General features: G+C 35.1%; 1 protein-coding gene across 3 annotated transcripts in view; it reads right to left on the reverse strand.

The window, feature by feature from the left end:
* Nucleotides 1–374: 374 nt before the first annotated feature.
* ATAD2 (ATPase family AAA domain containing 2) overlaps nucleotides 375–18,270 on the reverse strand; it is a gene marked incomplete at its 5' end in the record, with an annotated part of 67,952 nt that continues 50,056 nt past the window's right edge. For all 3 annotated transcript variants that reach the window (XM_079722617.1, XM_079722615.1, XM_079722616.1), the window contains 11 exons: nucleotides 375–481; nucleotides 1,267–1,395; nucleotides 2,259–2,392; nucleotides 4,094–4,486; nucleotides 5,664–5,807; nucleotides 5,929–6,051; nucleotides 8,480–8,639; nucleotides 9,179–9,375; nucleotides 10,513–10,648; nucleotides 16,730–16,915; nucleotides 17,840–18,026. In XM_079722617.1, the coding sequence (XP_079578743.1) occupies nucleotides 437–481; nucleotides 1,267–1,395; nucleotides 2,259–2,392; nucleotides 4,094–4,486; nucleotides 5,664–5,807; nucleotides 5,929–6,051; nucleotides 8,480–8,639; nucleotides 9,179–9,375; nucleotides 10,513–10,648; nucleotides 16,730–16,915; nucleotides 17,840–18,026 (1,834 nt within the window). In that variant the 3' untranslated portion in view covers nucleotides 375–436. The remainder of the gene's footprint in view (nucleotides 482–1,266; nucleotides 1,396–2,258; nucleotides 2,393–4,093; nucleotides 4,487–5,663; nucleotides 5,808–5,928; nucleotides 6,052–8,479; nucleotides 8,640–9,178; nucleotides 9,376–10,512; nucleotides 10,649–16,729; nucleotides 16,916–17,839; nucleotides 18,027–18,270) is intronic.

The raw sequence follows: 18,270 nt of genomic DNA on the forward strand, positions 1-18,270 counted from the left end.
CATTGAAGAAAACAAAGATGACAAAGGATGGCAAAGAGACAATGGTTAAATAAGTTTCTAGTCTAACACAATAAACTATTTTTAGGAAGGATAAAATTAAAAGTGCTTAAAACAAAAGAATGTCAATGTCACTAATTACTCTTAAGTGCCATAAACATTAGTTATCAAAATAACTTTATTAAGAGTTGGCCACACTTTAACTACTGATAACCACAGGAATACTATACTACAGTGACTCAATGAAAATTCCAATATTTATCAGTTATCTCTGTAATTTATCTTACACATGTACATAAATACCAGAAAAGTTTAAATATTATTTACTATTTTAATCTTTTCCTTAAAGATGCAGGATTTCATCCTGCATCAGTTATGCCAGCATGACAAAGGTGAATTAAATAGGAATGGAATATAAAGAATATTTGGTACCATGACATTATGATCTGGAACAACTGAAGTTTTCTATCTCTTGCTCCATTTTCTAGATAAAGGATAGGAAGGAAAAATAGTAAGTTTTAATATGGAAAAAATCAAAGAAACATGACTCCATTGCTGGGTTTTTTTTTGCAGTAAACAACCTTAAGGATATTATTATCCATGTATATATCTGATAGTGAAACAGAAACTTTGTTCAGTGTTTATGACTATCACATAGAATGGTATCACTGATGGGACTTCATTATTTAAACCTCTTTGAAGTAAGTCTGAGATGCTTTCATCTTACATTAAACTCATACAGTTATTAATCAAAGCACTGGTGTACATATAGATATTAATACTTTATATTTTGTAGGTACTACTGTTACATATATATTATTCTGTATAGGTACCATAGTATACTTTATTAGATATACTAAATACTATATATATTACATGCTAATGGGTATATAGTAGATACCAGTTATAATATATATATATATATATATATATAGTACTATATAGGTATCAGCCAAACTCTATTTTTAAACATTAGTACTTGAATCCCCACTATAAAGCAAGATTAAGTAAAGACAAATAGGTCTATGTTAAGTCTGTCTTAAAAAGGAACTATATATCTTCATCAATATACACACAAAATAGATTTTTCATAGTTTACAGATACTACAGTGTTCCACTGCTTATTAAAGAAACACAAACTAATTTAAGTGCTAGATTTAAAAAAGCACAGAACACAGTTATACCTAGAAATAATCCATAATCCACACATTAAAAAATGGTATTTAAAAGTTTTCATAATGTGTTAACTTCTCATATATATTAGTTTACCTGAATAAGTGTTGTTTTGTCATAATCCCTGCGATGCTGATAAATACATTGGCTGATTACAGCATACAAATTTTCCAACTGAAAAATATTGTATTCTTGACTTTTTCTAACAACAGTCTTCAAAAGATTCTAAAAGAAAACGTAAGTGTTACATATGTGAGAGAAATTCCCTGAGATATTTTAATTTTGAAGATGTGGGGGCATTTTTAGCATATAAGCCAGAGAGAAGGCAGACCAAGTCATCTAATGAGACACTGCAGCCTCTGATAGTGACTCTGACATTCAGCTGTAAGTTAATGTTATCAACATTCTATGACTCTGGCCTAAGATCCTGTATTCTATGACTCATCCTAAAAACTACAGCTGAGGAGGTTGCCAATTTCAATTCTAGCCATACATCACTAGAGACAAATTAAAAAATAATCTCAAATTAGACTAACAGGAAAAAAGGCAACATTTTTGCAGAATATTTTATGGCACTATGAGTACATTATAATCAATTCTGTTATGTGAAATAAAAAGAGACAGTGCATAAATGATGAACTACCTCACAACATCAGGGTTCTTTTCTTACAAAAAGGAATTTCCATCCACTCAGTGTTTTTTTGTCATGACTGAAATGGACTTACTGTTGATAAATTTCTGTGATTCTTCAAGTCTGGTCTTACCTTGATATTCCATTACCTCATAGTTAACCACGGTTGCATGTTTTTATTAAGTAAAAATCAACTAAAATGGCCATATGTAATGGTCATAAAAACAATGTATGGGATCAGTGACATAGACAAGTATGTTAAAAACAATAATATCAACATACTAGCCATCTCCAACCACTGCCTTTATGAAAGTTATTCTATACCAAGTTTATCCTTTCATAAAAGATCATTATTTATTACATGCCAAATTTATACAATGTACTATTACAATCCCTCTTTTGGTGGGTTATGTTTCTAATCTGCACAATGAAAGCATTATGATCTCAATTTACATACTTTTAATCGTTCATGGTCCACAACAAGTGAGGGTGTAGGCTGAGAAAGAATTGCCAAAGCCTTTTCAACACTGACGAGCTGCTGTTGCTCTACTTGGGAACGTCTAGCTCGAGTCATTCGCAGAACACACATTTCTAGAATGAAAAAATAAATAACTATTATTTGTTTCATAGACATTTTATAATACCTAAAATAAATATTAGGCAGATTAAATAGCAGGTCATATTTACTTAGACACAAACCCCTGTTCTGGTTTATTGACTCTGCTGTAAGATTAAGATGCTGCCATTTACACACTCAAAAATTAAGGACAGGGAATTCCCTGGTGGTCCAAGTGGTTAGAAGTCTGAGCTTCCACTTCAGGGGGCACAGGTTCAATCCCTGGTCGGGGAACTAAGAACCTGCATGCCGCATGGCACGGCCAAAAAAAAAAAAAAAAAAAATTAAGGACATTTCAGAAATATTTTCTCAAATAGAGTATTTCAAGGGATCCTCAACAGATTAGACTGTCTCCTACTTAGGCATAAAACTCAGAATTTAAGAGCTGGAAGGGGCTTCAGTAATCTCGAATAGGAGTTGCAAACTACTATGCATAGGCTAAATCTGGATTTAATTAATCCATAATTAAAGTTTTCTTAGAACACAACCATGCCCATTTTACATATGTGTGTCAATGTGGCTTTTCCAGCAGGGTTGAATAGTTGTAACTATCTGGTCCTTTACAGATAAAGTTTGCCTATCCCTGATCTAGAACAATCTACTCACTGAGAGATGAGAAAAATGAGGCCAAAGAAAGGTGAAGACTTTTCTATGGTCAACATACCTACCTGTTCTAAGAGCCAGGACAAGAACCCAAATCTCCTGACATGTAAACAGGTACCTGCCTCACTAAATAGTGTCCTTTTAAAAAAGATAATGATAAAAGAAAAAATAAACTTTGAACCTAAACAAAACATACTAAATTATACAGCCAGAGGATTAACATTTAAAATATCCACGTTGGAAAGGCTATATCCTAGACCATTCTAAGATTACTCAAACACACGAAACTCATTTTAAGGAAGTCCTTGGAAAAGATTTATCTACAGCATATAAGCCACTGAAGAAAACCAGTCTCATTAACTTAGTCAATACTTGTTTTTGACCAAAATAAAGTTTTGACCCTGTTACCCTTTTTTTGCTTTGTAAGACTAAATAATGTTTGGCTTTTCCAAAAACCAAACAAATCTAATGCCAAAGGTCCAGAAAGGTGCAGACAGGAAACAATTCTACATGAAAGACTTTGGGAGCAGGATCATTAGAATAAATATAAATAACCTTGGGCTAAACCTACAGTAGGGATAGAGGAATGATGGGGGTGGGTAACAGTTGTTCTACATCACTCAGCAAGAAATCACAAGATAAACTGCTTATCTTGCTTAAAAATGAGAGGGTATCCTGCCAGCTTTTAAAAATTGTATAGCCAAGCACTTTGCTACATGCTTTAGATGAATTACTTTATTCAATTCTCAGAATATCTTATTACCCAGCAACTATCTACCCCAATTTTGCAAATGAGAAAACTGACGCTGATGGGTCAAGAATCTTGACCGAGGTCACAAGCTACTAAGCAGTAAACTAGAGGCTCAAGTCCAGGTCTGTTTGATGCTATAGTGTGCTTTTAACAACAGTGATTTACTAGCTCAATAGTTATTAAAGATAATGCTATTTTCCCTAATTAACTCCTGTACTCTGAAAGACAAGGAAAAAGGAGTAAACTGAGATGGTAATTGACTGTTTAAGGACTTTGAATGAAACATCTTTTAAAATTAGTAAGTTCCTTGACTGAGACTTACCTTTTGCTTCATTTTCATCAGAAATATCTGTTATCTGAGAGCCAGAAGCATCTCCATTGCAAGTGATCTTATCTTTCCTCAATTCTGTACATGCTATAGTCTTTCTAGATCCTTCAAGTTGATTTTCAAAACAAGTACTTGAATTATTATTTCCCAATTCCATTTTGCTTTCAGAGGCATTTTGCTGCTTTTCATTTTCCTCCATTGAAGACTCCCCTGTGTTTCCAGCCTCATTGTGGTCTACACTTGTATCTTGATTTTCCTCTGTATCACTCTCAATTTTGTCATCTACGACATTTTGGCCATCATGTTTTGCCTGTGAAATCCTCCTTCGTTTGGTTATGGTGCCTAAGTACCATTTCGACTTTTTGCGGACTTTTCTCTTCAACTGAGCTTCAAATAATTTAAAGAAAAAGGGTAAGAGAACATTCAACAATTTTTTAAAGTCTAAGTAAGTGGGAGAAAAAAATACCTCCTGCGATATTAAGAGGAGAATCTGAGATATAACCATAGTATTGTATGGTTAGAATATACAAACAAAAGTAGAGAATTCTGTGAGAAGGTAGAAAGTGGTCAATGACCTGTCATTCTAAGGAATTTGGATTTTATCTTGAATAATTTTTTAAAAAATCGAATAACTTTAAGGAGGGCAATGACATGAATTGTCTGATGCATATATTACAAAGGTCACTTTGGCAGTAGTATAAGGAATGAACTGAAGGAAGGACAAGACTAAAAATAGCTTACACTTACTGAGTGCTTACTGTATAGTAGGAACTCTTCTAAGGCCTTTATATGTACTAACTCACTGAAATTCCACTTTAACCTGATCAGGTTTGCTACCATTATTGACATCATTTTACAGATGAAGAAACTACAGTATACAGAGATTCAACATTCTGCCTAGATTAGACGCAGTATAACCACACTGCAACCTTATGTTTGGGAGACTCATCCATACTGTTGTATGTAGTTGAAGTTTAATAATTTTCACTTTTGTATAATAATCCGTATTTTTCATTCTACTGTTGACCTGCATTTGGGTTGCTCCCAAATGAATACTGTCTCTATGAACATTCTGTTTAAAAGCATTGAGGAATTATGGCACCAAAATCTGGGAAAACAAATGAATAGCTGAGAGGCTAAGAAGCTGAGGACAGTCTGAAATTCATGGAGCTTAAAGAGCAAAAACTGGAATTAAGAGCTTGCCAAAGAGGAGAGGCCTCAGGAACCCCGCAGGATTTGGGTTGGTACTCCATGGAGTTATACTCTAAGAATAAAGAGGAACAGGAAACAGACTAGGATTTATAGGAAATAAAAGTCAGTTTCAAATCAAGTCATACCACAATTAGATTGTGACCTGAGAGGTGAAAGGTGAACTGGGATTGCAAGTGGTACTTTATTGCAAGCCTGGATTTATTTCAAGAATGAAAAGTTGCCTTACTGTTAATGAAATCAACATAATTCGCGGCATCAATATAGACAAAGGAAACTGATGGAAAAAGTAAACAGCATTAGAGGAGAATAAAGGCTATAGTTTCGTAAGTAAAAATTACATAAGTGCACTTACCAGGAGTGCTGCAAGCCATAGGAGTACTGGGGGTCTTCAGCTTTTCATTTTTCTCTGGATCTGGTCTTCTATCACCAGCAGGAGTGGAACTTTGCTTTGGCATTACATGGTAGTAAGATGGGGCATATTTGGAAGAGCTACAACCTTATAACAGACATGTGGAATATCAAATCAAATTTTCAGATTTGAAAATTACATGAACAATTAATTAAAAGGACTCAATACATCTAAAGCATCTTTTTCTGATATCAAATCATTTTCCTACCTCTCTTCTTCCTAGATTCCTGAATTTCTTCACAAAGCCGCTCAAAGTCTTCATCAAGTTCTTCTTTAATTATTGCATAGGCAGTATCTCTTAAAGCACAGGCTCTATGTCTAATAAGACGATCTATGGAATGAATAAAGAATTTTAAAATGTTTTCCATTTGCTAATGTAACAAAAATTAACACCATATGTTGGGCTAAGATTATAGCCATTACAATTCCTTTTTTACTTCCACCATGAATAGTAAAAGTTACTGGAATTGTGTTATTTCTGTTTTTGATGTTAATCTAATGTTCTGGACATCTGATTCAACATGGCAGACTAAACCTAATTTCATTGCCCTGTCTTATCCTATCCAGATCCCTTTGAAATACCAGAGGAAATATAAGAATCAATCAGTAGCAAAACTAAACAACATAATGACACAAAAACAGCAAGGAAGGCTATCAGTGTCATGAGTGAACCAGGGATGTAAAACAATTTTGGAAGAGATATAGAGGATGTTATTACATTGACAGAGAAACTAAACAAAGACAATGAAACAGCAACCCTACATAGGAAACACTAGAAAAAAATCCAAAACTGAGCCTAAGCACTGTAAACTGGAAAATGCCTTGAGGCAACAGGCAGAATTTGCTTGAACGGCTGGACTAGTCCCCCTCACAGGGCAGTAGGCTGCAAAATTCACACAATATTCAGTTTATAGTTGACAGGAACAGCTATAATAACAGAAGGGATGTTGCTGGGGACTTCTAACATGGCCTGAAGAAAGGCCAGGCAAAGTTCATTGGTTCCTGGAGTGTGGCAGCATGGGCAAAACCTTGGAATTTGTCAGAATGCACATCATTCTCAGGCCCTGCATCTACAGAATCAGAAATTGTGGAGGTGAGGGCCAGCAAGCTGCATCTTAACATGTCCTGTAGGAGATGCTGATGGTAGCTAAAGTGTGAACACCACTGCTCTAAAGTAATTTTAGATTGTCACAGAGGACGAAAAGGGAAACAGCGGCAGTATGACTGCAATGAAACAGAAAAAGCCCTCTTTCTCCAGGATAAATGCTTCCTTCTTTCTACAGTTAAGGGGTATTCCCAACTTGGTAGGCTGTTTCCCACTGCTTACCTCCAGAACTCTGAACTACAGAATAAAGTCTAGGGAAGGTGTGGGCCGAAGACTGCCGAGGGAAGAACAGTGAGCTTTTAAATTGTTGAGGAGGGCTTCCCTGGTGGCACAGTGGTTGGGAGTCTGCCTGCCGATGCAGGGGACACAGGTTCGTGCCCCGGTCTGGGAGGATTCCACATGCTGCGGAGCAGCTAGGCCCGTGAGCCATGGCCGCTGGGCCTGCGCGTCCGGAGCCTGTGCCCCGCGACAGGAGAGGCCGTGGCGGTGAGAGGCCCGCGTACCGCAAAAATAAATAAATAAATAAAAATAAAAATAAATTGTTGCGGAAACTCTTAGTGGTGGAAATCAATCTAATTTATAAGCGCTACAAACTTAAAAACAGAATGCCAATGTACTGGAGGAGAGAGCCAACGCAGGAAATAGAACTATTAAAAAAAATTATCCACGAAGACAGTTAAGGGCACAGCATCCATAAAGCAAGAATAGGAAGCTAGGAAAAAGCACCTGAGAGAATATTTTTTGGAAATGAACACGTTTATAACAAACATATAGATATTTGAATATATCATTATAAATATGAACAAATATATTGCTTAAAAATCCCTTACTTTATACATTTTATTCAATGGACTGGGTATGTGAGGTAGAACGTGAATGCATTCTACGCATAGAAAAGGTCTGGAAAGATAACCCCAAACTTAACAGTGTCCACCCTCGGAGAAAGGAAATGGGTGACTTAGTTTTTTAAGTATTACTGTTAGCAAGTATTATGCTATATTACTTTTGTAATAAAATTTATAATGGTCTTAACTAAGAAAATCCTTTCAAACTTATTTTATTACAGAGAGCATTAATTTTTCTACTTTGAGAAAGAACATTGATAAACAAAGGAAACAAGCTAAGTTGTTATGCAATTTTGTGTTTCATTAGAGGCTATATCATATAATTGTTTTGGAGCGAAAGAAACCTGCATTTGAATTCTGCCTCTGCCACTTCCTGATAGTATGACCTTGAGTAAGTTTTTGTTTGTTTGTTTGTTTGTTTTTTGCCGTACTCGGGCCTCTCACTGTTGTGGCCTCTCCCGTTGCGGAGCACAGGATCCGGATGCGCAGGCTCAGCGGCCATGGCTCACGGGCCCAGCCGCTCCGCGGCATGTGGGATCTCCCCGGACCGGGGCACGAACCCGTGTCCCCTGCATTGGCAGGCGGACTCTCAACCACTGCGCCACCAGGGAAGCCCCTGAGTAAGTTTTTTAACCTCTCTAAACTTCCATTTTTCTCAACTGTAAAATGAGGATATCGTTGTTGAGGGCTGAATGGCACTGTGAATATAAAATGTTTATTTAGCACCTAGTATGAAATCACCCGCCACTAAGCATTAGCAGCCCCCATTCCACCCTCTGAGGAAGAAAAACAAAACCAGTAATGCTCACCTCCAGGATCTCTATCTGGATTGTATTCTAAAGCATTACTACAGATTAGATCGATATCACTCAAATAGTCTTTCACAGTCAGATACTTGTGGAGATCAATTTTACTGATTACAGATGAAAGGTCCATTGGTTGCTTTATTACAGTGACATAATCAGGAACCTAAAATTCAAGCAAATGACCAAATCACTAAATTAACTCTGAACAGTAAGAACTTTGAGTCAAGTTTTTCTACCAGGCAAAATAAAGGAGAGAGAATAAATACATAAGATATAATGAAAATATATTAATACAAAACTGTGACTCTATTTAAGGCGAGTTATGTTTTGTATTCATTCTTATTCTTGGGCACCTATATCTCCAGTAACATCCTAAACCTCTTTCCTCATCCAAATGCCACCCACCCTTCAATGTCAACTTAGGACCTCATTCTTAACCGTGTAGGTCACAGTAATATCACGTAGCATTAAGACATTCTCAAAATTACTTCTACAACATTTGAGTTGGGCAAAGTTAATTGTCTACACTCTGCAGGAAAGGAAAATGCTTTACATGGCTCTTGAAGCCTCTATGTGCTTAGGACACTACTTGGTATGTTTCCAAATACAGAAAACAAGATCACAGTATACAGAGGGAACCACATTAACTAGTCAAATAGTCTCTAATTCTGAAGCATTTTGATCCAAAGATTAAATTAATACCTCATCAGGGTCAACAGGTTTAGTAAATATTCTGAATCGCTTGTCAATAGCAAGCCTATGTGTAACATTTCTTAAAAAAATCCTTAGTTCTCTAAATGTATCTTCTTCTTGTTCTTCTAGTCGTTTCACTTCTTCTGCTGTCAATGGTCTTGGTTCAGGTGGTGGTGCTACAGGGAGTACCTCCAAGGCCTGCAAAACTTTACATGAATGGAAGATTTTAGTTACCACTCTCCCACCGTATCAAGGGTGACAAACGATTCAGTACACAAAGTAGACAAGCTCTCAGGGATTATCCTCTTTGTATTTGCCAGGAATCAGAGGATTTGGAATACTAAACAGCTACCATAATCTCGACCTCTACACCCCCCCACAAGCAATAATTGCTAACTTGTAATTTGGAGTGCTAATTCCTAAATCATTACCATTTTAAGATCATTTAAGAGGCTATTAAAATTTTGAAAATGCGTATTTCCAAGACAAGAATATTCTAATTTTTTAAAAAGTCATTTTTACTAGTTAATTTTTAAACTAACGAAAAATTGTGGTATGTTTCAAATATAACAAAAATTTAATTTTGTTTAAACAGATATGCACTAATAAGTAATAAGGATAAAAAAGGGAATATGAGAGTGCTGCCCCAATAAGTTGGCAATCAATTAAGGGAGTAAGAGATATAATTATAACATCACTGTAATATCATATTAGTAGTATGAAAAAAGTACAGTGCATCATAAAGGTAATAAATTAATTTTGTCTAGATGTTAGGGAAGAAAGAATAAGTTATACTAGAAAGAAGCATGAATGAAATTATGAAAAGACACAATATGCTGTATATGGTTTAAAGATAGAGTGCTTTGGAAGGAAAAAGGTGGGGGAGAGAAAAGTGCCAAAGGTGCGCTTGGAAAGACAGCTTGGGGCTATGCTATGAATTCTAGCCCCAATTCCACATAGATTAGGGCTATACTGTGAAAGGCCTTGTATGCTTTAAGAACTTTAGTCTAGGGACTTCCCTGGTGGTCCAGTGGGTAAGACTCTGAGCTCCCAATGCAGGGGGCCGGGGTTCAATCTCTGGGAACTAGATCCCGCATGCATAAGGCAACTAAGAGTCTGCATGCTGCAACTAAGACCTGACGTAGCCTAAATAAACAAATAAATAAATAAGAACTTTAGTCTATTTTAATGGGAAACATAGGGATTTTAAGAAGTAAGTAAGAGGTATCAACCTCAACTGAGGTTTTGAGCTTCTGATATTAGAAGATGGCAATGCCATTAACTGATATTTTATTTCCACTTTCTCAAAATTATTATATATTAACTTTGATACAGGAACTAACCTGCTTTCTTTTTTGATATAGGAGGCTTAGCAGCTTGCTTTAGAATTAAATCTTCAAAAAAGTGTGCCCGTTCTTCTTTACTAGGCAACTGGACATTAAAAATTTCTCCATAATCATGGATAAATAATTCTTGTACCTTAAAAAAGAAAACAGATGCATTTTATACACATATGTATGTATACACACACATTACTATGTATCAATCATTCAATGCCACAGTAGGTTACTGTACACGTTTTTAATGACAATCTAAATTGTGTAATAAAGAAATAATTTCTTAAATCTTTTACTTGCATTGAATTTATGTATTATATAAACCATGTATGCAATAGATAAGGAACTAAAAACATGAGATCTTCTTTAGAACTCAAGGCTCCAAACTATAATTCATACAATAACTGATATGGTAATGTTTTACTTAACGGGTTTTGTTGAGATCAAGTAATTCACCTTCACAACCCAAAGTGAGATATGAGAATGAGTGGTTCTTCAGTAAGAATAAAGGCTGGAAAATAATAAGTATTGGTAAGGATGTGGAAAGGTTAGACCCCTTGTGCTGGTAGGAATGTAAAAGGGTGCAGCCACTGTAGAAAACAGTATGATGGTTCCTCAAAAAGTTACAAGAAAAAAATAAAAGACTCAACAGATACTTGTATACCAATAATCATAGGAGAATTATTTACAGTAGGCAGGAGGTAGAGACAATCCAAATGTCCATCACCAGATGAAGAGATAAACAAAATGTGGTATGTACCTACAATGGAATATTATTCAGCCTAAAAAGGAATGAAATTTGAACACATGCTACAACATGGATGAACAATGAAAACATTATGCTAAGTGAAATAAGCCAGTCACCAAAGGACAGATACTTTATGTTCCACTTATATGAGGATACCTAGAATAGGTAAATTCAAAGAGACAGAAAGTTACTAGAGGTGTCCAAGGGCTGGGAGAGGAAGGAATGGGGAATAATTGTTTAATGGATACAGAGTTTCTGTTTGAGATGATGAAAAAGTTCTGGAAATGGATAGTGGTGATGGCTGCACAACATCATGAACGAACTTAAAGCAATGTACTTGATGTCACTGAACTGTACACTTAAAAATGGTTAAAATGGTAAATTATGTATATTTTACCACCAAAAAAAGAATAAAGGCAAAACAGGTCTCAAAAGGATGTTTCTAAACAAACCTCTAGATCTTTCCAAGAATTATTAGAGGATAATAATGTTTATTCCTTGTATGATGTTTGTGTACTTGGTTCAGCCTACCTCTGATACAGAGAAATTTACATTCACAGCTTTTGCATTTTCTGCTTTGTAGGTTCTTCCATGCTCCAAACTTATGAAACCTACATACACAACATCATTTATGAAATAAGTCTCTCCTTTTGCTAATCCATTTACTAAACTACTATGTATACAAGAGTCTACTAATGAACTGTATTACATTAATTTGTCATTTCTGGCCCAAATTCACATTTTAATTACTAATGTTGTGGTATGCTTTACCATATTTGGTAGGCTTTTTCAAAATTTTCTTGGAAATTCAAGAACTTTTTTTTTAGCCATGCCACGTGGCATGCAGGATCTTAGTTCCCCAACCAGGGATTGAACCTGTGCCCTGTACAGTAGAAGCAAGGAGTCTTAACCACTGGACCAGCAGCGAAGTCCCTCAAGCAGTTTTTTCTTCTACATTACATTTTAGAATCTATTTTGTTGATATTTCTATTGAAATTTGTACCTTTTCCCCCTTTCTGGTGGCCTGGAAGTTGTATGCTGTATTTCTAGTCTTTTATTGTTACAAGTTTTAACAGACATATCTCTAAGCTTCTTTTCCTACCAAACTGTGAAGTTAATCAATATCTACATATCAGATACAAAATCTGAATGTGCTTTTACTTCCTCATTCTCCTTCACTATGTCTTTCCTGCCATTTTGAGTTCAGAACCAAGATTAATGTAGATTTACAGTCCTTAAAAAAATGTTACTAGCACAGTTTTGTGACGAGTTTTACTGTTTTCTTTGCTCACTGCTTCTTATATGCAACTTCTGCAAAAAAAAAAAAAAAAAAAATCCAAGAGGAGAAATAATCCCTTAATAATTATTTCAGTCAGGGCTTTATGGGTAATAGTTTCTTAGGCACTGCATGTTCAAAAATATCTTTATTTTGCTTTTTCACTCAAATGCTAATAACTTTGCTGGGAAGAAAATTACAGGTTCAAAATTACTTTCCTTCTAACTTTGAAAATATTGCTCAGTTGCCTCCTTAGTAGCTGGTATTATACCAGTGAGAATGTAGAAGCAATTTGATTTTCAGTCCTTTCTAGTGATGTTTTATTCTATTGGAAGATTTTTAGATTTTTCTCTATACTTTTGGAATTCTGAAATTTTATCTAGATGTGGGCCTTTTAATACCCATCAGTTAGAACAGGGGACCTTTTAAATCTGAACATTATGGTATTCTTTAATTCTATGAAATGTTCTATTATGTGACTATTTTTCTCTTGTACATTTTTCTCGTCCCATAAATCCCATTAAACAGATGTTAGACCTGAATCTATGTCCTCTGTTTCCTTTAACTTCTTCCTCACTTTTCAAAACTTTGTCTTGTTTTTATTATTTACTATAAGAATTTCTGATCTCATGATCTTCCATCTTGCTAATTCACTCTTATCTGTGTCTGCTTCTTTTTAGCCCTGTGGGGTTTTTTATTATATTTGGGGGGAGTTATTTCATTTATAATGTCTTCAGTTGGTTCTTTTCCACAACAATCTGTTGCTGATGCATGGATATGATTTTCCATGGAGCTGTCCTTCCTCAAAAGCTTATTTATAAATTTATCTTTGCCTTTGAAATCTTCAACTGTCCACAGATGCCTTTTCTGTTTATTCTAGCTTCTACTTCCAGTGATTATGAAAGAAGCTTGCCTATATTAGACACAGAATGTGCCTGTAATTTGTCTTCTGGGCACAGGACCTCCCTACTCCTCCCATTCAGTACCTATACATAAGTCACTGCTCTGCCACACTAGTCCTTGGGCCCACCTTCACTGCTCTAGCTGAGGACAAACAACTCAGCTGACTGCTGTCTGGCATGGCCAGAAGTGAAGAAAGCCAAAAACTCCAAAGTTGTCCAAAGGCTCTTTCAATTCCCTCCTAGCACTGAACCAGAGCTAGAAACCACTCCCATCTTTCAAAGCAGTCCTTTCATGAACATGCTTTAAAATGTGGTTACCTGGATCAATCTAATCCCCACTGCTTGTCTTTCACGATTCATCAAAGTTTCTAATCCACTAATAACTTTCTTTCTCATTTTTCCATACTGCTGTGTTGTTAGGGTCCACTAGTACTCACGCATATAGATACTCTGACTGCAGTTTTGAGATGGACAAACTTTAATGTAGCTAATAATGGTATACACAGTACTTCTCACATATTATAGTCCAGTGCTATATAGACAATATCACTGGATCACTAAGGACTACATAGACTATATAAGGCTCAAAGCGGACTTGCTTATTTGTATCCACGTAGACTATTCATTTTATAAAATTAGCAATTCCTGGTCCAGTGCCCATTCCACCCTACAGTACAGTGTGATACTGGGATACTTTACTTAGTTTACAGTGATATGCTTAGGAAATACTACCATGAGAAAACAAAGAAGCTATCTTTAAAAAAAATTTTGAGTACAAAATTCCCACATTCTTGATAAAGTTGTCCAAGATTAAACTGATGACAGCTTTTCAACCTCCCTACATCTTTATAAAGTTGGGCTAGTTTGCCTTACTTATTACCAAGAGTATAAACTTATCTTTGTTTTAAACTTTGAAATAATTAACAAAGTTTCAATTGACAGTGAGTACAATAAATCAATGGTTAATGTGGCTACTAAATAGCAATTCTTCTTTACTCTGTTAATCAGAACATTGCTAGAGTACTTAATTCATTCTGAGTACAGCCTTTCAAAAGGAATATAAAGAGAAAGACATTCAAGAGAGTGACTAGAATTTTGAAGAAACTAAAAATATGTGTGACATGTAGCAGAGCCTGCTATTATCACACTCCATGCTCTCTTCCTTTTGGGCACACTGCTATATCATATTTCCTAGTCTCCTTTGCAGTTAGGTACGGCTACGTGAGTTTTAGCCAATGGAATGTGAAAGGAAATGATATGTATCACTTTCAGACCAGGCACAAGAAGGCCAATCCTTTCAGCTGGGTGGAATGAAAGTAACCTGGAAAGCCACATGATGAAAATGAGAAAGCTCTCTCAGCCTGAGTGTCTGGTATGACTACATGGTGGAGGGTGGACCCGCCAATCTAGTCATCTGCCTGGTATTGTTAAGTGAGCAAGAAATAAACTTTTATTGTATTTAATATTCCTAAGGAATATACCTTATCATAGAAGAAGAAATTTTTAGTGTGAAGAAGACTGGGTCAGAGTGAGGAGATAGAAATGAACACAAAACCATATTCAAACATACAAAGAGCTTGTCATGATGAAGACAGAATAGACTGGCTCTCTATTTTATGTGGGAAACAAATGGAGATTAAGAAATGGAAGCCTCTCAAAATAAGTTGATTTTTCTTAGGAGTCAGAACTAACAAAATGAATTGTGAAGGTGTTCTACACAAAAGAAAGACCTAGAGTCCAGAACTAGATGACTAAAGTAGAAAACTTCAAGGACTCTTCCCACCCTAAGAATCTGTAATTAATATATACTTAATGTTCACTTCCCAGTTTGTTTAAGTTTTAGTTGAAGAATTCACAACTACAAAACTGCCATCAGGGACACAGTCTGGCCCTTTGATAACTCCCTGACATCATTTCCTTCTACTCTGTCCTTTACTCACTCTGTTCCAGCCACTCTAGACTTTCTGCGATTTTTCCAACACACCACACTTTTCCTTCAGGGCTTTTGCACTTGCTTTTCCTCTGCCAGGAACCTGTGTCCCTCAGATACTCAAATGGGTCACTACCTTACCTTTTCCAGGTATTTGCTCAAATGTCATCTTCTTGGTGAGGCTAACCTAGTGGATTAATAAACACTGTGACCCTACCACACTCTTTTGGCATTGCTTAGCTAAATTTTTCTCCATACTGGTAGGTTGGTATTATATTTTATTTTTGTTTATCTCTCCCTCAACTAAAATGTAAGCCCTAGGAGGACACAGATTTTTCTCTATATTGTTCAATGCTATATTCCCAATGCCTATAACCACGTCTGTCACAGAATAAGTGCTCAGTAAATATATTTAAAATAAAATATTTGAATTCTCTTCCTACTAATGTTCTAAAAACACACACACAAGACTACAACATGCTTATTATGTACTCTGGGGACACACAGGTGGAAAAATGCCCCTGATTTCATGTATTTTACATTCTGCTAGTAGAGATAGAGTCAAACAAATTAATATTTAATGTCAAGTAGTGATAAAAACAAAGCAGAGTAAGGGAGAAGAGAGTGATAGGCAGGGGTGTTACTGCTGTAATTGAGAAACTGATCAGGAAGACCTCTGAGGTGATATCTAGGCAGAAATCTAATAAAAATAAAGGATCACGCCTTTATTTTCTATGTATCTAGGAGAAGAGTATTACAGGAAGAAGCAGAATGAACTTTGTCACTGGTAGTTGTCTAAATTGGCACAAATTTGAAGGACAGTAATGTGGTACTATCAAAAATGTCAAATGTGCATACTCTTTGGCTAAGCTATAGTTATTCCACTTCTAGGAATGCATGTTAAAAAATCCACATAGTAATGCTCATATAGCTTAAAACCCAAGAATGCTCACTGTAGCAGTTCAACAGGAAAAGAACTGGAAAATAACTAAAATCCTATTAATAAGGATTTGGATAAATAAATTATGGTATATCAAGAAAACAGAAAAGGCTATGCTGCTCTTAAAAGAAATAAGACTTATGTATTAAAAAACACATAAGATATATAAAGTAAGTTATAGAATAGTATGCATCATATTCCATTTAGAGAAAAAAAATTTACAATATGGTCTTACAATATACATACACATATACATATACCATCCTGCCCAACAAGCACATGTATCAAATAGCTAACACTGGTATCTTTAATAGGAAAACTTTTCCTTATAATTTTATTCACCTCTGTAGCATTTGGAATTTTTTCCATAAATTCTTATTACTTAAGTATATCTCTTTTTAAAATATAATAATTTCTCCCAAATTACCTCTTCTGGTAGAGTGGAATAGAGTTTGTCAGAAGTTGCAAGTAGTAAAACTGGAGCAAAAGAAGGAATATTCTGTAATAATGTGGTAAATGTGGCTTTAAGTGTTGGTCCAACTATTTCCCACCACAAGTGAATATGAGGAACATATACTATACTTGGTGCTGTTTTCTTAGCTTCACGAATCATCTAGTAGAGAGAGAAAAAAATTACGTTCAATTAGAGAGTCAGCACATTAGTTATATGCTTTATTAATCTGGAACAATGTTTAATTTCCTGGAATTGTCATATAAAACCCTCAAGTTTTAAAAATGCTTCCCCAATCCCACAGTCTTGTTTTTAAATGTTTTATAAAAGTCTCATTTTTAGAAAAACATAATTGCTTCAAGCAATTAGAAAACAGCTCAAGAAATCTAGAAGACTTTTCTGTTATGGCAACCAAGGTTAAATATAAAAATACAAATATAAAACACTTTTACATTAAAAAAATTTTAATATAGCAAAAACAGAAGCAGCAAGGTTCATATGGTTTTTGGAAACAATCAACCCCTACAGATTTTTAGGAATACTTTATACAGTATAGTTTCTACCATCATGACAACTGTAACAACAAAAAATTTTCTAATATTTTAACTTAAAAAAAAATCAATTAGCTGGCATCTTTTATCTTTTCAAACATCATTTCATTTAGTTTTAGGGAATTTACACACAAAAAATATATATATACTAATTTTCAAGGGAAATGTACCTATTCAAATGAAGAAAATTAAAATTTTATTCTGCATAGCAGTCACTGTTTTAAGTATTTTACTCATTTCTCACAACAGCCATACAAGGTAAGGACTATTATTATCTCCATTTTGCAAATGGGGAAAATGGGGCAGAGAGGTCTAATAACTTTCCTAAGTCACATAGCAAGTAAGTGGTGGAAAAGTGATTTAAACTCATACTCTTCAATAACTAAGCACTTATGCATAGTTCTATTTTGAAAACCTGAAGTTAGAAATCAGAAAGACAAAAAACACAATACAAAAAGAATGAGGCAATTCTAGATTTTGTCTTTGGAAGACTACTTTGACTTACAGCTTATTTGTCTGGGCAACAAGGAATTACCTGGGCACATGTTTCTTCAGGAGATGTAGCACTGACTCCAAAAAGAACAGGAATGTCTAATGTGTATACTGCAAATTTTTCCAAAGCATGGATGACAGCTGGTGCTAAATGAGAACCTTGCCCAAATCCTGGTTCTCCTACTATCAATATTCTTGGTCGAAAAGACATAGGTTGACAACAAGCATTTCTGAAAGAAATGAATAATAACCTATGATTTAGGAAAAAAAGTTTAAATTTCCCTCCCAATTACCAACTATGAACTTTAGAAGTCAAAAGTTTTGACAATATGGCCAGTCATAACATCATGGTTCATATCGTTTTTGGAAACAATCAACCCCTACAGATTTTTAGGAATACTTCATACACTATAGTTTCTACCATCATGACAACTGTAATAACAAAAAATTTTCTAACATTTTAACTTTTAAATA

This window comes from Hyperoodon ampullatus (genome assembly GCF_949752795.1).
Source record: "Hyperoodon ampullatus genome assembly, chromosome: 17".
Lineage (NCBI taxonomy): Eukaryota > Metazoa > Chordata > Mammalia > Artiodactyla > Ziphiidae > Hyperoodon > Hyperoodon ampullatus.